The sequence below is a fragment of the Carcharodon carcharias genome, chromosome 18 (genome assembly GCF_017639515.1).
Source record: "Carcharodon carcharias isolate sCarCar2 chromosome 18, sCarCar2.pri, whole genome shotgun sequence".
Taxonomy (NCBI): Eukaryota; Metazoa; Chordata; class Chondrichthyes; order Lamniformes; family Lamnidae; genus Carcharodon; species Carcharodon carcharias.
Genome location: NC_054484.1, coordinates 68,144,636 through 68,168,548, shown reverse-complemented (window position 1 = coordinate 68,168,548; position 23,913 = coordinate 68,144,636). Strand labels below are relative to the sequence as shown.

The 23,913-nt window shown below is 41.7% G+C and overlaps 1 protein-coding gene across 1 annotated transcript in view; it reads left to right on the top strand.

The window, feature by feature from the left end:
- Window positions 1-23,913, top strand: part of LOC121290383 (gamma-aminobutyric acid receptor subunit rho-3-like) — a 28,262-nt gene that overhangs the window by 3,484 nt on the left and 865 nt on the right. Inside the window, exons 2-7 of the mRNA XM_041210787.1 lie at window positions 6,677-6,744; window positions 7,862-8,085; window positions 10,645-10,727; window positions 17,811-17,951; window positions 20,303-20,455; window positions 21,998-22,194. Of these exons, the coding sequence (XP_041066721.1) occupies window positions 6,677-6,744; window positions 7,862-8,085; window positions 10,645-10,727; window positions 17,811-17,951; window positions 20,303-20,455; window positions 21,998-22,194 (866 nt within the window). The remainder of the gene's footprint in view (window positions 1-6,676; window positions 6,745-7,861; window positions 8,086-10,644; window positions 10,728-17,810; window positions 17,952-20,302; window positions 20,456-21,997; window positions 22,195-23,913) is intronic.

Below are 23,913 nucleotides of genomic sequence, written 5' to 3'. Positions count from 1 at the left end.
ATGCTTATAAAATACTTTGGGATTTCCTTTTATGTTAGCTGCTAGGGTGGGTTGTAAGAGCTGCAGGAGGTTACAGAGATATTGAGGGTCGTAGGGGCTGGAGGAGGTTACAAAAATAGGGAGGATTGTAGGAGCTGGAGGAGATTACAGAGTTAGGGAGGTTTGTAGAGGCGGGAGAAGGTTACAGATATAGGGAGGGTTGTAGGGCTGAAGGAGGTAAGAGATAGGGAGTGTTGTAGGGGCTGGAGGAAGTTACAGTGATATAGAGGGTTGTAGGGGCTGGAAGAAGTTACAAAGATAGGGAGGGTTGGAGGAGGTTACAGAGATAGGGGGGTTTTAGGGGCTGGAGGAGGTTACAGAGATAGTGAGTGTTGTAGGGGCTGGAGGAGGTTACAGTGATATAGAGGGTTGTAGGAGCTGGAAGAAGTTACAAAGATAGAGAGGGTTGGAGGAGGTTACAGACATAGGGAGGGTTGTAGGGGTTGGAAGAGGTAAGAGATAGGAAAAATTAAAGGGACAGGAGGAGGTTACAGAGATAGAGAGGGTTGCAGGGGCTGGAGGAGGTTACAGCGATAGGGAGGGTTGTAGGGGTTGGAGGATGTTACAGAGATAGGGAGGGTTGTAGGGGCTGGAGGAGTTACAGAGATAGGAAGGGTTGCAGGGACGAGAAGGTAACGGAGATAGGGGAGGTTGTAGGGGCTGGAGGAAGTTACAGAGTTAGGGAGAGTTGTAGGGGCTGGAGGAGGTTACAAAGATGGGGAGGTTTGCAGGGGCTGGAGGAGGTTACAGAGATAGGGAGGGCTGCAGGGACTGGAGAAGGATACACAGATAGGGGAGGTTATAGAGGCTGGAGGTGGTTACAGAGATAGGAAGGGTTGCAGGGACTGGAGAAGGTTGTGGAGATAGTGGAGGTTGTAGGAGCTGGAGGAGGTCACAGAGATAGGAAGGGTTGTAGGGACTGGAGGAGGTTACAGAGTTAGGGAGGGTTGTAGGGGCTGGAGGAGGTTACAAAGATGGGGAGATTTGTAGGGGCTGGAGGAGGTTACAGAGACAAGGACAGTTACAGAGATAGGGGAGGTTGTAGTGGCTGTAGGAGGTAAGAGATAGGGTGGTGGTGGGACCATGGAGGGATATGGAAACAAGAATGAGAATTTTAAAATTGAGATTCATTGTCTGCCTTGCAATACATCAATTATTTCCATTTATTGGTAATAATTATTTATCAACAATTTCCACTTGGCGGGCTGGTGGGTGGAAGAGAGAGATCAAAATTACGGGGCCATCACTGTAAGACAGTCCCTAATAAATCCAATCAGGGAATTCAGGAGAAACTTCTCTAACCAGACAGTGGGGAGAATGTGGGACTCGCTGCCACAGGGAGTAGTCGAGATGACCGGCGTCGATGCATTGAGGAACAGAACATGGTGGTAGATCCTAACACACAGATCATTAAAATATTGTGAGCAGGTACAGAAAGTAATCCAAACGGCTGACAGAATGCTGACCTTTCTATCTGGAGCATGAGAATACAAGGGGGTAGAATTCTTGCTGAATCTGTACAAAGCCCTGGTTAGAATATCCCTGGAGCCCCACACCTTGGGAAGGAAATGCTGGCCTTGGAAGGAGTGCAGTGTTCATTTACCAGAATGATAGCTGGACTCCAAGGGTTAAATTATGAGGAGAGATTAAACACAAACCGGGGGTGTATTTTCTGGGATTTAGAAGGGTTAGGGGGTGATTCGATCAGAGTCTACAAGATATTAAGGGGAACAGAGAGGGGGCAATAGAGAGAAAATATTCCTGCTGGTTGGGGAGCCTAGGACTCGGGCAGAATGTAAAAATTCAAGCCAGATCTTTCCAGAGTGAAATTAGGAAACACTTCAACGCACGAAGAGTGGGAAAAATTTGGAATTCTCTTCCGCAAATGGCAGTTGACGCTGGATCGAGTGTTGATTTCAAATCTGGGTTTTGTTATCCAAAGCATGATGGGGTAAAGGTGGCCATGTGGAATTAGGTCGCGATCAGCCACGTTCTTGCTGAATAGCAACGGGGTTCGAGGGGCTGAATGGCCTCCTCCTGTTCCTGTGGGGGAAGCTGGACAAACAAAAGAGAGAGAAAGGAATAGGAGGATGTGGTAATGGAGGGGGGGGGGGGGCAGGTGGGGAGAGGCTCGTGTGGAGCAGAAATGCTGACACGGAGCAGATGGGCCAAATGGCCTGTTTCTGTGCTGTTATTGTCACGTGAACAAGTGCTGGCATGTGCAAGCTACAGTCAGGCACTGACGTGGACACATGGCAGGGCGGACAGGTTGGGTGCAGGTGAGACCGTTCAAACCAATGGAAACCAATTCTATGCACCTACCTAACTAGATACCCAAGTAATTGAAATTTTAACAGTATACTAAGCCAGATTATTGCTGAATCCCTCTTTAGTTCTGTAAAACTAATTTTATACATGTGGAGTATTGTTACCTCCATTCAATGATAAATATTCTATGATTTTTAAAGTAGTAAAAAATATATTTTTCTTAATATTTATGATAATTCAGCCTTTACCTAACTCCCATGTGTATGTCCCAATAATTATTTCACTTTTTGTAAAATTAATAAGGAGTGAATTATAATCTGTGCATTTTATTTCCTGGGTTGCTGTCTGAGAATTCTACAATCTGATTGGCTGCTCAGCCTGTTTGAAGGCTTCATTGCTCTTGGACACCACAGATCCCATACAGATGGTGCCAGATTGAAAATCACATTGGAATGGGAAAAATCAATGCTCTAGAGCCTGCTAAATCTATGTGGGCAGTAATTTTCAAGGTCAGCAGCAAGTTCCATCCCTTTGCCACTGACTGCAAAAGAGCTGATATATCTGATCCTAAATTTGAGACTAAGAAACATATTTTTTTTGTCTTATACAATAGAAGTGCTATTTTAATTCTGTAATGTAAGTTAAAAATGGTACAAAAACAACAGTAGTATTATGTCAACAAGGTAAATTCAAATGGTGTAGAAAAAAAGCCACATTATAAATGAAATGATAATATGACTTATTAACTTGTAGAATTTTTAATATTTATTTTCATTATTGGCAAAGGTTTTCAATGTTGCAAATTATAATGTTTGGTTGCTTTTTAAAATCTGTTTTACTTGACAGGGGAGAAGTTTGCTTTACTTTCAGGTGAAAGTAGGATAAGCTTAAACTAATTTTCTGTGCCTCTTGTCTGCATGATGTAGTAGAATTATGCATGCAATGGGATTGATTGCAGTAAACAGTATCAGTTTTAAATTTTAGACCCAAATAACTTTTTCTGCCTTCGTGCTAATTGTTGTATTTGTATTGTGATGCTAGTAGATATAACTATTTAGAGGTTGCTCTTCAAGATAAATTTAGGTAAGAACAAATTTCTTTTAAGATCACATTTGTTCATGTTTGTTTATTTCTATTCATATCTGTGAATGAGGAAAGAGAATTCTGGACATTTAATTGATGGGTACTTATAGTTGTTACTTTCTTTTGCTTGCGATCACGCAAAGTTGCAATCCCAAACTCAAGTTAATACAACACTGTTTAAATCTCAATTTATAAAGGCTGAATTTGTAATCCCAGTATAGAAACTACAAGATCTTTAGTGAGTGGGGTCTGAGATCACACTGGAAGCTGATGCCCTGACCTTGCAGGATTTTCCAAGGCCAGCTTTTCAAACACACTGCAGCACACTCCATGCATGAGTTTGAAGAGCTCAAGGAGGACAAGATTGGTTGCATAGTGGAATCTCTAGAGGCTGTGGTTTATAAAGGATTCGAATTAAACCAACTTTAAAGCAGTGTTAGAGGAAATGAAAACTTTAGCAGAACTCTTGTACTTGCTTAATTTAGTGCAGCAAAGAATGGTTAGCATTGAGGGCAGTCTCTTTTGTCTCTCGTTGTCCAGAGATAATTACACGAGGTGGCTAACAAATTGGTACAATTTCCACATTCATGGAACTTTGGAGCCATTGAGAAAAACAGATTCTGGCTTAGGAAGAGTGCAAAGTTAACATGTGCAGACAATACCTACTGTCCATGTCTATCTCTTCTTAGGCTATCACTCGGGGTCGGGGATGACTTGCTTCCACACTAAAAATGAGTTCTCAGGTGATTGAAGAGTCCAATGCGCGACCTACAGTCTCTGCCACAGGTGGGGCAGGTGGAGTTCAGGGGAATGGGTGGGTGGGGTGCCCGGGTTGCCACGCGCTCCTTTTGCTGTCAACATTTGGCTTCTGCTAGCCCTTGGTGATGAGACATGAGGTGGTCAACTCCTTCTTGAATGCTTAACCTCTACTTTGGGCGGTCTTGGGCCAGGGATTCCCAGATGTTGGTGGGAAGTTGCACTTTTTTCAAGGAGGCTTTGAGGGTGTCCATGAAGCGTTTCCACACAAAAAAAAATCCCAACCTGTTGCTGTATAAGCAGCATTGACACAACCTTTAGCTCTCCTGAGCACTTTCATTACCATGTGGCTTCAGGGCACACTTTCTGGCTAGCTATCCATGTGATTGCTCATTTAATTTTATTACGTGATTCTCCCAATGAACACAGAACAACCAAAATGCTGCATTTTTCTGCATTCACACAAGGTGGGATGAAGGCTGGCTACTGGGATGGGATTTGCACTTTTTCAAATTCTACCATCTGCATTTTGCAAGAGAAGTTGGCGCATAATCGTTTCAAGAGCAATGTTTCAAAGGGGATTTCCTAATCCTATGGCAATCAACTGTCAAGGAGATCATGGCCTACGGGTAGTGAAAGTTGAGTGTATTGATGAAGTACATGAAGGAAAGCTAGGTAAATTTGGGTGATGTCATGGCTAGTTTTCTCCTTTAAATGTTTTAATTGTTACCACCACAAGTCATTCACTGACTGCCTGCATACTTTGCAGATCAGCAGCATGGCACACATTGTCTAGGCATGTTACCTGCATGAAAAGCATTTTACTTTTGCAATTTTTATAACATATTTTTCTTTATGTCTACCAAGATGAATTAGGAGGCCCCAGTGCTGCACAATGTATCACAACAATAAGTATCGTCAGCCCATCTCACAGAGGCCCCAGCTCCAAGATGTCCTTGGGTACTTGGAGAATGAAAGTCAGGATAAAACATTGGATGGTGCACAAACCATTAGGAGTGAGGAGCATGTTGAGGTGGCAGTTGAAGAACCTAGCTGGTCGAAGTGCTAGCTGGTACATGGCAAAATTCCTCTTCTGCAGACTCGATAAACACAAAATTCACAAGACTACTGATTAAAGGGAACTCTTTGATCAGTAAAAGTGCTTCTTTCAGTCCTTTTAGAATTTTCACAGCATCATGCAAGGGCTGTTGTACACTGTTAGCAGATGTGGGCCTGGTATTAATGCAGTGGTGAAGCAAAGTTTGGAAAATATGCATAGCACTATGGTAGCTCCATAACTGTCTAAGAACAGATAGCCAGAGGAAATTTCTCTTATGAATGCTGCAGTTCGGGGCTTTAGAAACCAAGAGCTTCAACTTACACAAAACTTTAAGAGCTGGATTAGGCAAACTGGGAGATTAGATTGAGAGAAATGTAAAGGTAGGATCTTCCTCTGCAGATAACTGGGCATATTGAAGGAGTACCCAAAAGCCTGGCAGTGGCAGGAAGACTCATCCTTTTAAGGCAATTGGTTTCAAAATGATGTCACTCCCTTTCATACTCTGCCTGGTACCTCTAGGTACTGAGCAAACACGCTTTCCAAAGTGATGCCTTCTTGTGACCCAGCACTTGGAGGTGCAGGCCCCTGTGATGCTGTAACTAAGCTGAGTACTCTGTCAGATCATCATTTTCGTGGAGCAGAAGGTGTCCTTAGATCAGTGGATACCACCCCACTTTACTAACTTTCCTGTTTCAACTTCAGATTTGTTTTGTTTACCACTGCCTCAGCATTCATGTTATTTCTTTCTTTTATATTTTAAATGTTTCCTTACCTTCATCTGCCGTGAAGATCATTTCAGCCAGCTAAACATCTCTTTTTTCTGACCTATATCCATGAATTTTCCAACGTCCTCTGTCCTCCGTCACTTTAACATTTTCCAAATTCCTGGCCCTAAATGTCTCCTTTTCACCATGAGCGGTCAATTCTTCCACATCCCCAACTAGGTTGGCCTGCACTTCTTCCTTGAATGGAGGCTAAACCAGTCCCCTGCATCCACCATCACCCTCCTCCACCTGGCTGAGCGTGTTCCGATATTGAGCATCTTCACCTTTGACTCCACTCACTTCCTCCAAATAAAAGATGTTGCTGTGGCAACCCATATTAGTCTAAGCTATGCTTGCCTTTTCATGGAATATTGGAAACATTCTATGTTCTAGTTGTCACTCCCATTCTTCACCACCCCTTTCATTACATTGATGACAATCGTGGCGCCACTCCCTGCTCTTGCTCTGAATGTAAAATTTTTCTTCCAATTTCCACTTCTCTCCATACATGTATCGACTGACCCACTGCGTCTTGCCACCATTTCTATTTTTATTCAGATTTCCAGCATCTGCATAAATTTTTGCTTTTTATTAATGTTATTAAAAATGCATGAGGTACTGTAGAACAACTGCCTTTGGAACTATGAGAAATTAAAACATTAGAAAGGTCAAATTAAAGTTCCTTGTTTCTTGCTTACTTTTTAAGGAGCAGCAGTATCTGTTGGTATAGATGTCCAGATTGAAAGCATTGACAGTATTTCAGAAGTTGATATGGTAAGTCTGAGCTTTAATTATTCGTGGATAGGAATTTATCTACAGTAAAACTTCACTACATAATTATATGGTACAGCACAATGTATATTACTGTCTTCATTATCATTTTATTTGAATCTGATTAGTTGGCAAAGGAAGGCCCTCACTTTTTAGCACTATGAAAAGATGTTTAGATAATTCTAGCTCTCTATCCTCCCTTCAGTTTGTTCTGTTTGCACATGGCAACAACAACATATATCTGTATAGCACCTTTAATGTGATAAAAACTGCCATGACTAGGAAGTTCATAGGAGCATTTAAAAGAAAATATGACACAGCCAAATAAGGAGGTATTAGTTTAGATAACCAAATGCTTGATTAAGATGGTAGGTTTTAAGAAGTGCCTTCAAGGAGGAAATTGAGGTAGAGAGTTATCAGGAAGGAATTCCAGATCAAAGGTCCTAGGTAAGTGAATGCACAACCACCAATGGTGAAATTAATAAAATTGAGGATGCTGAAGAAGCCAGATTTAGATGAACGCAGATATCTTGGAAGGTTGCGGGCATGGAAGAGATTGCAGAATTGAGGTCATGGGGGGGATTTGTAAATAAGGATGCGATTTTTAAAACAAAGATACCAATGTGGATCAGTGAGCATTGGGGTGATGGACGAATGGGATTTGGTCTGAATTAAGACAAGGGCAGCAGAGTTTTGGATGACCTCAAGCTTAAGGAGGGTAGAATATGGGAGGTCAGCCAGGAACGCATTAGAATAGTCAAGTCTAGAGGTATAAAGGCATGAGTGAGGGTTTCAGCAGCAAATCAGCAAATCAACTGACATGGGTGAAGTTGGGCGATGTTATAGTGGTGAAGACAGGCCATCTTAGCGATGGCGTGAATATATGGATGGAAGCTCATCTCGGGGTCAAATATGACAGCAGTGTTGTAATCAGGATGGTTATTCCCAGACTGTTGCCGGTGGGGAGGAATGGAACAGCTAGTTAGAGAACGAGGTTGGAGTGGGGACTGAAAACAATGTCCTGAGATGTGAAAAATCACCAAAAATACATTCTGTATTTTTACAATCATCCTTCTTTTGACTCACAACCCAAATGATTATGTTTTGTTCATATTCTTAGGACTTTACAATGACTTTATATCTAAGACATTACTGGAAAGATAGCAGACTCGCTTTCTCAAGTTCCAACAACAGAAGTATGACATTTGATGGAAGACTAGTCAAGAAAATTTGGGTTCCAGATGTATTTTTTGTTCACTCCAAAAGATCTTTCATACATGACACAACCATGGAGAATATCATGCTAAGGGTATATCCAGATGGCAACATCCTGTACAGTCTAAGGTGAAACATTGCTAATTGAAAATGTGTTTGTATTGCTGAGTATAGTTTTTCCATATTAATATTTAGTTGGGCTTTCCTTGCCAAATCCCTTGTAAGTGGATAATCCCTTGGTGTCAATAAAAACATAAAATCTAATTTTTATTGTATACACTGTGCCTTCTCAAACCACTTTATGGCTAGGCAATGTATCAACCATTCTCACAGTCCAAATTGCCACCTCATTAAAATGGTATTCTATGATTCTTATTATTGCTCCTATCTTTCAACAGCAAAGTAAACGTAATAATTGTATAAATTGCTTTCATTTGTACTTTAATTACCATTTACATTGCAATGCTACAAATCAGTCCATGAAGTGAGTTTACCTAATATCAGGATGAGTTGAATTTGAGAGTTGCATTGTTTGCAACATTAGTTGGTGATCAAATTTTGGAAAATACAAAAGTCCCTATTTTTGATTTAAGAAAAAAAAATGACCCAAAGGTAAAGCACGTGTATGTGCATAGTTCAGCATGTGTGCTCTGTCAAATTTTGTAAAATAAGCCCCAATCTCTCATTTGAGTAGGTTACAAGCAAAAGGAGTTTTCTCAGAGAGCTTTACTGCAGTACTCTTGACTGAGGATTGCAAAATTGCCTTCACAAAAGGGGAAATTTTGGTGGCAAAGGAAAGTGAACTAATTGTTCTTAATGGCACATTAATAACATGTAGGTAACATATTGAAGCTGGGAGCCGCATTGCAGGATGTTCTCCAATGGAGCTGAATGACTCCCTGAAGCAAATCAGACGGCCAGCTGCACGGAGAGAGTGCTTTCACTCAGGTCCTTCATACCTGGTTCCAAAATTAGAGGAAATGAGCAGGTGGAAGGTGAAGGTTAGGGTTAGGGTGCTGGTCTTCCTCCATTTTTTATGCAGTTTTCAAACATGACACAGGCCTCTTATTGGAACTCACACCTACTTTAAGGTGCACTAGGACCTTTTGTGCAGCGGTCTCAACTTATTTCTTTGGCATTGTAAGGAAACCTTCACCGCCATCAGGATCCTGGGTGGTAACCTAGCTTTGCATTAGGCTTGCTGATGCTCTAATATGGTTATGGTTCAAGGAATTCTTAGACAGTGTTGCTGTGATTGGGTAGCATGAACATTGAACATGAACTATTTTAAATCGTATTAAAAACTTATCAATCATGAGTTAGAAATTGCAATGATTCCAAAATCAATCTGTGTCATTTGAAATTATGTACTTTCATGTTTTTTACTTGAGTAACTTGAAGCCAGTGCTCCTAACAGTCTAGATCTCTATTGTCTGACAATTTAAATACATTGTAAATATGAAAATGAGTACAAATTCTGTGATATAGATCCTCTTTCATAGTTGGCTACATGGACAACAACAGAGGATAATTTTTCAGTGCTGCTGTATCTCTAATCTTATCATCAAGTATACTAAACATCACTTTTTAAAATTCTTTCATGGGATGTGAGTGTCGCTGAGAAGGACAGCATTTGTTGACCATCTCCTTCAGAAGGTGATGATGAGCTACCTTATTGAGTCGCTGCTGTCCATGCGGTGTAGGTATACCCCCAGTGCTGTAGTGGAGGGAGTTTCAGGATTTTGATTTAACTACAGTGAAAAATGGTGATATGGTTCCAAGTCAGGATGATATGAGACTTGGAGGGGAGCTTGCAAGTGATGGTGTTCCCATGCATCTGCTGCCACTCAGCACTTCTGGTTGAAGATGGCTGCAAATGCTTCAACTTTGTCTTTTGTTGATGTGCTGAGCTCCCCATCATTGAGGATGGGGATGTTTGTGGAGCCTCCTTTGGTTAGTGTTTAGTTTTCCACCATCATTCATGTTGGGATGTGGCAGGACTGCAGAGCTTTGAACTGATTGATTGGTTGTGGGATCGCTTAGCTCTGTCTGTAGAATGGTGCTTCCACTGTCTAGCATGCACGTAGTGCTGTGTTGTAGCTTCACCAGGCTGGTATCTCATTTTTAGGTATGCTTGATGTTGCTTCTGGCATGTTCTCCTGCAATCTTCTTTGAACCAACGTTGGTCCCCTGACATGCTGGCAGTGGGAATGTGCTGGATTGAGACTACCAATTGTGGTCAGGTTTTATCCTAGTTCAACATTTCTGTAGTGGTTTGATATAACTGAGTGGCTTGTTAGGCCATTCAGGTAGTAGTTAAGAACCACTGACATTAGGTCTATAGTCGCATGTAGGCCAGACCGAGTAGGATGGCAGATTTGCATTCTTTATGGGCATTGGTGAACCAAATAGGTTTTTACGATTATCCAATAATTTCATGATAATCACTACTGTGACTAACATTTTATTCCAGGTTCATTAATTAAATTTAAATTCCTCCAGCTGCCATAGTGGGATTTGAACACATCGCTGCAACGTTAGTCCAGGCATCTGGATTACTAGTCCAGGGACATTCCCACCATGTTACTATTCCCATAATGATGTTAAATCTATTGGTCAAAGTGTTTTGGTGTTTATGTGGCTGAAATTAAAGCATCATTTATAATTTATTATGAATGTTTCTTGTAGGATAACAGTCACTGCCATGTGTTCAATGGATTTTAGCAGCTTTCCCCTTGATACACAGAACTGCTCACTTGAACTTGAAAGCTGTAAGTATCTGTTATTTAGTTTGCTGAATTTCACTGGTTATATTTGTTTAATCTTAAATGCACTTAGCCAGTCATGAAATATGAAGCTTTTATATAGCTTTATCCAAAATGATATAACTATCAGAGGCAGCGATTTTCTTTGTTTCCATTATTGCCTATACTATTATTTTCATTAACACAATGATGAGAATTAAAGTCAGCTAAAGTTCAGTATGGCACAGTCAAATACTAGAAAAGTCAAAGGGCATGGCATATTTTGTAATTCTTTTAATTATTTTACTAACACTAACTATAATAACATAAATCACATCAAAACACATTGTTGTATATGATATTTTATCATCATGATAAAATTATTCATGTTTCCCAACCAATAAAAAGATTTATTAGTACTTCTTTATAATAGACTGGGTGGAATCATCCCAGATTTGCACTAAGTGCAGTAGCGGACAGGAAAAAGGACATTTTACCTGCCGGCCACAATGGCGGCTTTTCATGCCATGTCATCCCAATCCTGCCTCACGAATCATGCATTACTGGGAAACATGCTGTTTCGATGGTGGGCGGGCTCAGAGTCGCCCGCCACACCGTCACCTCGCCGCTCCATCATGCTGGGTGCAACATTTATAGTGCAGCTGTGCACACACCTCTCAGTGCTTCCAGCCCAGGACTGCTGCAAATAAGACATGGCCCCAAAAGGCCCCTGCAGCCTCCCACTTTAATGATGCATTCCTCGAGTGCTTTTTGGAGCTATAGAGGCCCACCGTAATGTTCTCTACCCCCGCTCTGGCCGCAGGAGGGGCAACAACATTACCACTCCAGCTTGGTAGGTGATGGCAGTGGTGGTCAGTGCTAATGCTGCACAGAAGAGGTTGGTCATCCAATGCAGATAGAGGATGAATGATCTCATCTGTGCTGCCAGGCAACCAAGTCTTCACTCTAAACTCACACTCTCAAGCCCATCACGTATTCACTGGCATCTCACTCACTGCCAGCTCAAGGGACATCACCGCTGACTGTCTCACACACACCTTCTCACCTCCATCTGGCCTCATCTCCTCTGGAGATTGCCTCCTCAGGCGTCATCATCTTGAGGCCACTTGCACAGATCAACTTGTGCCCCAATACACACCCTAGGATACCCCCTTCTCCAGTACAGCCCTCGCCCTGCAGCCTCTTCCCCTGCCTGAGGCCACTTCTCCCCCTTCCCCAAGCAAACCCTAGCCCTGCAGCCATTGAGAAGCCACCCCTGGTAGATGGAGACTGGCCCTAGAGCCCGCCGATAAGAGATGTGGTGCTGCCTGCAAGTTCTGCCCAAATCAAGGTATGCAAACAAACCTCAAAGTCCCGAGTGAAGTGCATGTCAGCAGGTGCACGTCATTTATGTACAGATATGAAATATGTTGATGTGCAATCACGCTAATGGGCTGAGATTATCCAGCGTGAGGGTATGATTCCGGTGGGCTTATAATGGTATGCAGATGTATTACAATGAGGTTCCTGACATCTGACAGCAGGAAACGCAGCCCGCCATTGATGGGTAGAGCAGATGATTGCAAACTGGTTTCATGATGTAATGAAACCGATTTTTAGCATTCTCACCATATTGTCCGCTCTCGCCGTCAAATGCCTGATGCCAGCAGGCATGGAAAATTCCGCCCACTGAATTTTGTCTCTCTGCTCAAATCAATCGAGTTATTAAAATTGTCACAGCTGCAGCATGTGGGAAATCCTGGATGCCAATTTCATCCAGGGCAAACATGTCTGCAGTAAGTGTTTGAAGTTAGAGCAGCTTCAGCTCAGAGTTTATGAGCTGGAGGCTGAACTACTGACACTGCGACGCATCAGGGAAGGGGAATGTTACCTGGGTTCTTTGTGCCAGGAGGCAGTCACACCTCTTAGGACAGGGTCTTCTGATTTGATCAGCGGTCAGGGACAGGAGAATGAGACTGCAAGTGAGACAGGTAAGGAGACTGAGAGTGCAGGGGCGCACGAGTGGCAGCCTCTGCAATTGTCCAACAGGTTTGAGGTTTTTTCAGCTTGTTTGGATGAGAGTGGAGGTTGCAGGATGGATGAACTAACTGGCCATGGCACCATGAAGGAAGCCATTCAAGTGGGGAGAGCATAAAGCAATGTCATGGTAGTAGGTGATTGTATAGTCAGAGGAATTGACACCGTTCTCTGGGGGTCACTGTTTAAAAATAAGGAGTCGCCCATTTAAGATAGAGATGAGGAGAAATGTTTTCACTCAGAGGGTCGTGAGTCTTTGGCACTCTCTTCCTGAAAAGGTGGTGGAAGCATAGTCTTTGAATATTTTTAAGGCAAAGGTGGATAGATTCTTGGTAAGCAAGGGGAGTGATAGGTTATCGACGGTAGGTGGGATGTAGATTTCAGTTTACTATCAGATTAGCATTGATCTTGTTAAATGCTGGAGCAGGCTTGAGGGTCTGAATGGCCTACTCCTGCTCCTTGTTTGTATGTTCGGTTAGCAAGGAATCTGACTCAAGAATATTATGTGGCATAGATATGTGCAATTATTGAACAGATAAGCATACACAAACGCTCTATGGAAAAAGGAATTACATTAACATCTTCATGAATGTTCATTGTGTACAGTGATGAGGCCTTACAAAAAAGATGACTCTTTGTTGAATCATTGCCTGAGCTGTAACTTTTTTCCCCTTTTAAATATTCTGTCCCATCCAGCAGGGTAAGTGGGGATTTTTTCCCATATATAGCTCTGTAATTTAAGTGTCTCAGTTGAAGAATGGCATGTGTTTACTTTGATTTTCCCTATTATCCCATATTTTTTGTATCTTCCCCGAACCTGAGTTCAGAATGTCACAGGATGACCAATTTGTTGGTATACAAACACCCTGCGCCACATGGCTATGAAAATTTTCATCTTATCTTATAAGACTTGATATCATAAGATCTGAAAGCTTCTGACGTCTTAGCCAATTCAACTGGCGAATAATTGCTCACTGGCATTTACTATCAAACGTCACAATGAAGAATAAGTTACTGGGCAAGTTGCCAAAGGAAATGTGGCAGCTGTAGAACTGTGGAAGGGAGGCAGTGTCGCAGTGGAAAATAGGAATTACAGTAATCCAGAGATCCAGGTTTGAATCCCACCATTGGCAGATTCTTTAGTGAAAGAAATCTGCTGTCCTTGCTTGGTCTGGCCAACATGTGACTCCAGACCCACAACAATGTGGTTGACTCTTAAATGCCCTCTAGCAGGCCTAGCAAGCCACTCAGTTGTATCAAACCGGCATCAACTTAGGCACTGGAAATTACAATGGCAAACGCAGCCCTGTCGACCCTGCAAAGCCCTCCTTACTAACATCTGGGGGCATGTGCCAAAATTGGGGGAGCTGTTGCACAGACTAGTCAAGCAACACTGACATAGTCATACTCATGGAATCGTACCTTACAGACAATGTCCCAGACACCACCATCACCACACCCGCAAAGGTGGTGGCACAGTAGTATATAGTTGGGAGGGAGTTGCCCTGGGATTCCTCAACATTGACTCCAGACCCCATGAAGTCTCGTGGCATCAGGTTAAACATGGACAAGGAAATCTCCTGCTGATTACCATGTACCTGTCCCCCCCTCAGCTGATGAATCAGTATTCCTCCATGTTGAACACCACTTGGAAGAAGCACTGAGGGTGGCAAGGGCACAGAATGTGGAGTGGGTGGGAGACTTCAATGTCCATCACCAAGAGTGTCTTTGTAGCACTACTACTGATCGGGCTGGCTGAGTCCAAAAGGACATACCTGTTGGACTGGGTCTGCGGCAGGTAGTAAGGGAACAACAAAAGGGAAAGATACTTGACCTCATCCTCACCAATCTGCCTGCCACAGATGCATTTACAGCAGCGGTAAGAGTGACCACTACACAGTCCACTGTGCTAAATGGGACAGGTTTTGAACAGATCACATATCTCAAGACTGGGCATTCACGAGGCACTGTGGGTCATCAGCAGCAGCAGAATAGTACTCAACCACAATCTGTAACCTCATGGCCTGGCATATCCCTCACTCTACCATTGCCATTAAGCTAGGGGATCAACCCTGATTGAATGAAGAGTGCAGGAGGGCATGCCAGGAGCACCACCAGGCATACATAAAAAGTAGGTGTGAACCTGGTGAAGCTACACCTCAGGACTACTTGCATATCAAACAGCATAAGCAGCAAGTGACAGACAGAGATAAGCAATTCCACAAGCAACGGACCAGATCTAAGCTCTGCAGTCCAACACATCCAGATGTGAATGGTGGTGGACAATTAAACAACTCACTGGAAGAGGAGGCTCCACAAATATCCCCATCCTCAATGTTGGGGCAGCCCAGCACATCAGTGCAAAAGATAAGGCTGAAGCATTTGCAACAATCTTCAGCCAGAAGTGCCGAGTTGATGATCCATCTTGGCCTCCTCCAGAGGTCCCCAGAGTTGCAGATGCCAGTCTTCAGCCAATTTGATTCACTCCACACAATATCAAGAAATGGCTGAAGGCACTGGATATTGCAAATGCAATGGCCCTGGCAATATTCCGGCAATAGTACTGAAGACTTGTGCTCCAGAACTTGCTGTGCCTCCTAGCTGAGCTGTTTCAGTACAAGCTACAACACTGGCACCTACCAGGCAATGTGGAAAATTGCCCTGGTTGTCCTGTACACAATAAGCAGGACAAATCTAACCCAGTCAATTATCGTCTCATCAATCTACCCTTGATCATCAGTAAAGTGATGGAAGGAGTCATCAACAGTGGTATCAAGTGGCACTTTCTTAGAAATAACCTGCTCACTGATGCTCAGTTTGGGTTCCACTAGGGCCACTCAGCTCCTGACCTCATTACAGTCTTGGTTCAAATATGGACAAAAGAGCTGAACTCCAGAGGTGAGTTGAGAGTGATTGCCCTTGCCATCAAGGCAGCATTTGACCAAGTGTGGCATCAATGGGAATCAGAGGGAAAACTCTCCACTGGTTGGAGTCATATCTAACAAAAGGAAGATGGTTGTGGTTGTTGGAGGTCAATTATCTCAGTTCCAGGGTAGTGTCCCTGGCCCAGTCACCTTCAGCTGCTTCATCAATGACCTTCCATCATAAGGTCAGAAGTGGGGATGTTTGCTGATGATTGCACAATGTTCAGCACCATTCGTGACTCCTCAGATACTGAAGTAGTCCATGTCCAAATACAGCAAGACCTGGACAATATCCAGGGTTGGGCTGACAAGTGGCAACTAACATTCGTGCCACCCAAGTGCCAGGTAATGACCACTTCCAACAAGAGAGAATCTAACTATTTCCCCTTGACATTCAATGGCATTACCATCATTGAATCCCCCAATATCAACATCATGGGGGTTAGGGCTAGGGTTAGCAGGTCAGAGGCTAGGAATCCTGCGGTGAGTAACACACCTCCTGACTCCCCAAAGCTTGTCCACCATCTACAAGGCACAAGTCAGGAATGTGATGGAATACTCTCCACTTGCCTGGATGAGTGCAGCTCCAACACTCAAGAAGCTTGACACCATCCAGGACAAAACAATCCACTTGATTGGCACCCCATCCAAAAACATTCACTCACTCCACCACCGAAAACGGTGGCAACAGTGTGTACCATCTACAAGGCGTAATGTAGGAACTCACCAAGGCTCCTTAGACAGCACCTTCCAAACTCGCGACCACTACCATCTTGAAGGACAAGGGCAGCAGATACATGGGAACACCACCATCTGGAAGTTCCCCTCCAAGCCACACACCATCCTGACTTGGAAATATATCACTGTTCCTTCACTATCTCTGGGTTAAAATCCAGGAACTCCCTCCCTTACAGCTCTGTGGGTGTACCTACATCACATGGACTGCAGCAGTTCAAGAAGGCAGCTCATTACCAGTTTTGCTGCGGCAATTAGGGATGGGCAATAAATGCTGGCCTAGCCAGCGACACCCACATCCCACGAATGAATTAAAAAAAACAGCAAGGACCTAATGCCCACAGGAGGATGACAAAAAAGCAAACATTTCTGGAAAAATATTGTCATTGCTTTAAATGTCCAGTTCAGCTTCCTATTATATAAAAACAAAAAACTGCGGATGCTGGAAATCCAAAACAAAAACAGAATTACCTGGAAAAACTCAGCAGGTCTGGCATCATCGGCAGAGAAGAGCAAAGTTGATGTTTTGAGTCCTCATGACCCTTCAACAGAACTGAAGGGTCATGTTCTGTTGAAGGGTCATGAGGACTCGAAACGTCAACTTTGCTCTTCTCTGCTGATGATGCTAGACCTGCTGAGTTTTTCCAGGTAATTCTGTTTTTGTTTCAGCTTCCTATTAGTCTAGTCAAGGCTACGTCTTTTGGGATTTAACAGTTGCGCTAATTGATCCCCATGTTAGTAATGTACTCTGATACTTTTATATGTTCATGCTAGGTATGAATGCTGAACTGTGTTTATAATCATCAGTAACCCAAAATAGTGTTTTCGAGTTATTAGTGAATGCTCAAATTTAGTCAGTTCAGATGTCAATGTGTCATTTTTTTTTTTAAAGTGGAATGTATATGTAATTGTGACTTATTTTGGAATGCTACCCAAAACCGTTTGTTGCAAAAGTCACTTAATAGAATATTTTTGTGCAAGGCAAAATGCTGTTTTTGCCTAAATGCATGTCAATTGACAACAGTGGCTTATGACAGTGTTCAAGAACTAATGCAGCAAATACATTCTGGAATAGCAATTTGTCATCAGATTAACTAGTTGATTGAGTTCCAAAGGAGTTCAATTGGCATTTTAATGAAAGGAGAGGACAAAAATGGAAAATCTATCCTGAATCTGTTTATGAAAATCTAACGAATGTTCTTCATAATGCATCAACACTTTGTAAATTGTGCACAAATGAAAATTTAACTATTACATTCCTTTCATCTATGTACAGTGGTGAATGTGACTAGTGGCACAGTGCAGTATTGTGATGCACATGATAGACAGAAGAATCGTTCCTGTAATCCCCAGTATGGTCAGTTTGTAATCATGGCTTGGCCATATCTATTAATGCTTTATTATTTTCTTCCAGATGCTTACAATGAAAAAGATCTGATGCTCCACTGGAAGAATGAAAAGGAACCACTTAAGACAGATGAACAGATTTTACTTGCTCAGTTTTTCATACAAGAATTCCGTGCATCAAGTGGACTTGCATTTTATAGCAGCACTGGTATGTTTTTCTTACTATAACAGATTTTTGAATAATGGATAGCAGAGAGGAATGTGTAACTCTGTAAATAAATGCTTATAAAAGTGTGGAAAGATTGGCTCAGCTCTAGTCTTCATCAACTGGCTTTCTGGACTATAACACCTTAAATTACAAAAACCTTTGGCAGCGAGCAAAGGAGATCCTTAGACTCCAGGTTTACCTGAGAAAAGGAACCTGCCGATTTTTTGGGAACCTACCTTAATAAGAAAATGCCAGGCAGGAGGGCAGCAATGGAGCTCCAATTCAGGAGCCAGTAGGAAAATGAAGATTCAGCTCAGAGCCAAAAATTGGCAAAGACCAATCCATGAGGCAATGGAGGAGAAAAATTCAGTTTAGAAGACTTTAGATGAGTGACATTTATCCAGGGTCCATTGGAAGAATGGGAAAAATTGGGGAGCTATTGGAGGAACACAGTATGGATCATGAATCATCAGAAATTGATCCAAGGTACCAATGGAGAACTGAATTAAAGCAAAATACTTCAGATGCTGGAAATCTGAAACAAAGTCAAAAAATGCTAGAAAATCTCAGCAGTTTTGGCGGCATCTGTAGAGAGAGAATCAGATTTAATGTCTCAAGTCCATATGACTCTTCGTCAGAGCTCTGAAGAAGTCATATAGACTCAAAATGTTAACTTTGTTTTTCCATCATGTTTTATCTTTATTAGTGGAGAACTGGAATTTGACGTGGGAAACTAGTAGAGGAGAAGAATGAAGCTCATGGACCTTGGAGAAGGGTCTAGCCCAAGAACTATTGGAAGATTGAAATATAGCTCCGATGATCAATGAGACTTTGTAGCCTGGCCCAGAACTGAGGACAACAACAGACTTCAATATAGGAATTAGCATAACAGTAGACTTCAGTGTGGGAGCCAATGCAGCACAAACATAAATCGCAGCAAATAGTGGAGCCCACTTCAGAAGTGAGAACATGCTTGGCATTTAACCCACAGCAGGGCAATCTCCAGAAACCAGAGGAACATTCAGAAGCACAGGAAATAACTTTAAAAAAAATTACCTTTGGCAGCCGGAAAGCAGGGACACCTGTCCCTGCCGCCCCCAGATTGTCCAGTAGTAATGTAGAGTTTTGTCATCAGAGAAGTCCCAGGTGGACCAATAGCAGCAGAACCTCAATGGCATAGGAGTCCAATGATCCTGATAAAGGAGAACTGATGGATATATTTGGATTTTCAGAAGGCCTTCAATAAGATGTCACACAACGTTATTGTATAAGATTGGAGCTCATGAGATTGGGGATAATATATTAGTATGGGTTGTGCCTTGATTAACAGACAGAAAATAGAGAGTAGGAATAAAGAACTCATTTTTGGGATGCCAGGGTGAAACTAGTGAAGTGTTGCCAGGATCTATAATTGGGTCTCAGCTATTTACAATCTATAACAATTTAGATGAAGGGATCGAGTGTAATATATTAAGTTTGCTGATGATACATAGTTGTGGGTAGAATGCAAAGAGGCTGCAAAGGAATATAAACTGGTTAAGTGATTGGGTAAGAAGAAGGCAAATGGAATATAATGGGGGATGCATGGAATTATTCACTTTGGTGTGAAAAATAGAAAGCAGAATGTGTTTTAAAAGGTGAGAGACTAGTAAGTGTTGATATTCAGGGAGATATGAGTCCTCCTGCACAAATCATAGAAAGCTAACATGCAGGTACAGGAGGAATTAGGAAGGTGAATACAATGTTAGCCTTTATTGCAAGGGGGTTAGATTATGACAGTAAAGAGGTCATGCTGCAATTATATAGGACTTCGATGAAACCACATCTGGTGGTTTCTCTGTGTTGGGTGGGTCTCCTTACCTAAGGAAGAAAACACTTGCCTTATAAGGGTGAAACAGAGGTTCTCTGGAGTGATTCTTGGGATGAGGCAGCTATCTTTTGAGGAGAGATTGAATAGAATAGCCCTATATTCTCTGAAATTTAGAAGAATGAAAAGTGATCTCATTGAAATATAAAAAATTCTTAGAGGGCTTGACAGCTGACAAATTGTTTCCCCTGGCTGGTGAGTCTAGAACTAGGGGCCTCAGACCAAGGGGTTAGCTATTTTGGATTGAGACTAGGAGAAATTTCTTCACTCAGCGGGTTATGAATCTTTGGAATTCCCTATTTCAGAAGGCACTGGCTGCCCACCCATTGAGTATGCTGAAGGCTGATATCAATAGATTTTTGGGCACTAAGAGAATCAAGAGATGTAAGGAGAGGGTGGAACAGTGTAGTTGAGGTAGAAGGTTAGTCATGATAGGCCATGAGAGGATATTTTACCAAAATTGTAACTTTTCTTTTTTCCTCAGGTTGGTACAACAGATTGTTTATTAATTTCATCCTAAGGAGGCACATTTTCTTTTTTCTTTTACAAACCTACTTTCCAACCATGTTAATGGTCATGCTATCTTGGGTTTCCTTCTGGATTGACAGAAGAGCAGTCCCAGCTCGAGTTTCACTGGGTAACTTATTTTTGCTTTCCTTATGTTTTAACTTGTGTTTATCAAAGTGAGTGATAGCAAAATGGCCAATGTCAGCATGAGGTACTCTTACATTAGATGAAAAGCACACTATTGTGCCTAGACCTTAACCTCACAAGGGGACTTTCTACAGCGCTGGTGCCAATTTTCCCATTTATCACAATTAATGGGATGGACAATTAAGTGCTAGTTAGTACCAAATTATAAACACTTTTGTCCTGTATGCTTACATTCTCCAGAATCTGGATCAAATCTGCTCCCTATATTCATCTGGTTTCAAATAATTGGAATTGCTTCACCTCCTATGAATATTTCTTAACATTATTGGAAGAGTAAGAGAATGGAAATCAGTTTAATGTTGGAAGTTTATGTCTGGAATGGGGATCATGACATATTGAGAGGATCTTAGAAATAAAGAGGAGATATACGTGTGTCTCCTCAAGCTTTTGTGCTACTTTTGTGACACATTCCCTGAAACTCTTTGCTGCTCATTATTTGGCTTTGTTCCATGCAAAGGAACAGATCATTAAGTTTCCTGCATTTATGCTAGTTAGGTGCTAGTGTAGATTTACACCTGTATGTTTAGGTGCAGCATGCCCAAGGTCACTAGGGCATGTAACTTGGGCATCAGTGTAACTGAGATTTCTGAAATTTGATAGCCATTTTATTTGTGATTAATTTTGTATTTCTGAGATCTGCGCCACTTTTAATCAAAGTGCTGTCAGTCTCAGTGACACAAAGCTTTTTTGGATTTATGCTCCTACCACAACCCTGCTCCCCGATGCGGAGAAGGACCAAGCATCGGGAATGGTTTTCCCAATGGCTGTACTCCTGTACTGCATAATAATGGAAGAGGAAGAGAAGCAGCAGAGGCAAGAGCTCTGTGAGAGTGAGGCCTCAAAGCAGAAGTAAGCAGCCCACACACAATTATCTCTATTGGTGACACTGTTCTTGTGTCATTTATTCTGTTACATATGCACCGCAGGAGATATGGCTGTAAGGTCCAATTGGCAACATCAATACAAAAACCTGTGCCAATTTTGATGTAAGTGGCATTGATGAAATTCCATGCTTTTCTATCCAAACTGCATCATCTGACTTTTGATATTAGTGCATAATTCTGAACTGCCTGCATTTAAGTTAACATCATGTTTTAACTTTAGTTTGGTTCGGTGCACTCCTTCCGAAAAAGCCCATTAAAATGCTTTCTGAAAATGTTATACTTCGTTGATCCCTGAAAGCTTTTGCTTGAACTTGTTGAGATTGTATACTTCTAATAGCACTGGTGCTGGTCACACAGGATTCAAGGTTGCATTCCTTCTAAGTTGCTGCTGGTGACAGTGCTTAGAACTGTTTCACTGCTACCATCGTGGATTGGTCAAAAAAAGGGGCAAAGTCTCAGTAGAATTGGGAATTCTGGCCATAGATGGGTGATCCAGATTAGAATTAAGGGCCCAAGTTCTTATAACTACTGTCTGTCTCATACCATCAACAATACTTACATCTATTTCTTTCCACTGAAAGGAATAACAATTATTCTGACAATGTCAACAATTATAACTGGAGTGAATGCATCTATGCCTCGAGTATCTTACGTTAAAGCTGTGGATATCTACCTCTGGGTCAGCTTTCTCTTTGTATTCCTTTCTATAATTGAATATGCGGCTGTAAACTATCTAACCACTGTAGAAGAAAGGAAAAAAATGAAACAGAGAGAGAAGGTAAGATGACTAAACATTGTTAATTTCAAAAAATGTGTATACAAAATAGAGATTGAGAGTTCTTTAAAGGTTCACTTCATAAATTATGTAGAGTTTTTCGTTATGCAGTACCTGCATTCCAATGTGCTGAAATTGCGACTGTAACAATTTTAATATATCACAGTATCGTTCTCACAATGGCAACATCTACATTCACAACAAAATGCAAAAACTAATAGAGCTCTGCACATTCCATTCAACATTAATATTTACATCGGAAACTAATTTTCTTCTATAAAATTCAACAGGAAATTTCCCCCACCCTTGTTAATTAAGTCCTTATTTGCTTTCAAATGAAAAGCATCATCAATATATCAGCTTACAAATGGCTATTATAATTTAATGCAACTAAGGTAAATTATTTCTTCTTTAACCAATTTCGCATTATTCTCTTAGAATAGGTTGCACTCAGTGCTACTATTTACGGATAAATCAGCCAAAAGCAGCATTAAAAGCAGAACTTTTCAAGCTGCAGAATTGAATCAGTTAAGATTAGCCAGAGTCACAGGAGAACAGGGAAGAACAGCAGTGAGAGTAGGACCATGTAAGAGCATCGGGTCCACGAAAGGGAGGCAGTGAGCCTGGACATAGGAAAGAGAAGTGGCAAGTGTTGCTAGAGTCAAGTAAAACGACTTAGAAGTCATGGGAGCCAAGGAGAATGAGACTTTGCTTTTTGGGAGTTGGAGAGAGTTAGTTACAGTAGTGAGGATGGGACAAGGAAGTTTGAACATGACATTTGCTGCATTTTATGGTTAAATCTGCATTTGGAATAATCATCATTATAATTGGAGGAATGTGGATCTAGAGCAGGCCTGCATCATATAGGACAGCAGGTCTGCAGCTGGTGGCAGCACAGATCTGGAATAGTCCAACTCATCCAAGGAGAATTGATACACACAATGTCAGAGAGACTATTTTGTCAGGGAATCTGCATGCAAGACTGTCTAAAAATTTAGTTTCTGAACAAAATGATCTTATTTGAAATGATCTTTAAAGATTCCACTGAATTCCAAAGCACCTGTGCAGCAGTTTTCCAAAGAAAAGTAACCTTAATGTGGATATAATTTTTGGTAGCAAATTTTTAACATTAATTCAATACTGTCATTGGATGTGGAAAATAAAATTATGAATGTTTTACTGTTTATGAGCTATGTAGCACGCAAGATGCAATAGGGATGAATTTCTGCAGGGTTCTCCTACTGTAATACTGTAGCTTCAGTGAGAGTCACGTTGATTCCTGTTACACTCCATCTGTGATTATAACATAGTTGTCAGAAACTTGACAGAATTTCACCCCTGTTTAATGGCACAAATGATTACTTCATGAACTGCATTTCTGCTCCAATGAGAGAAATGAGCATGGATTTTTCAGCTGTATGTGTGTTGCAGTTGATTGCAGCCAATTACTCAGATTGGCAGAATGTTTATCCCATAAAAACGTCCAGATCAGTCAAATTATAAGTGGCATGTCAGCTTATATTGTGCCTGCTGCTGACTCCAAGCAACGATTGCACAAACATAAAGACCACATATGATGGGGGCATAAAGGTTGTGGGCCTTTAAAAGGGCTATAGATATTTCGAAGATATATGTGAGCCTTCCTAAAGGCTATTTGGGCAAAAGAAATGGCTGGGAGCATCAAAAGACATTTGAAATAAATGTGGCGGCATGAAGTAGTTT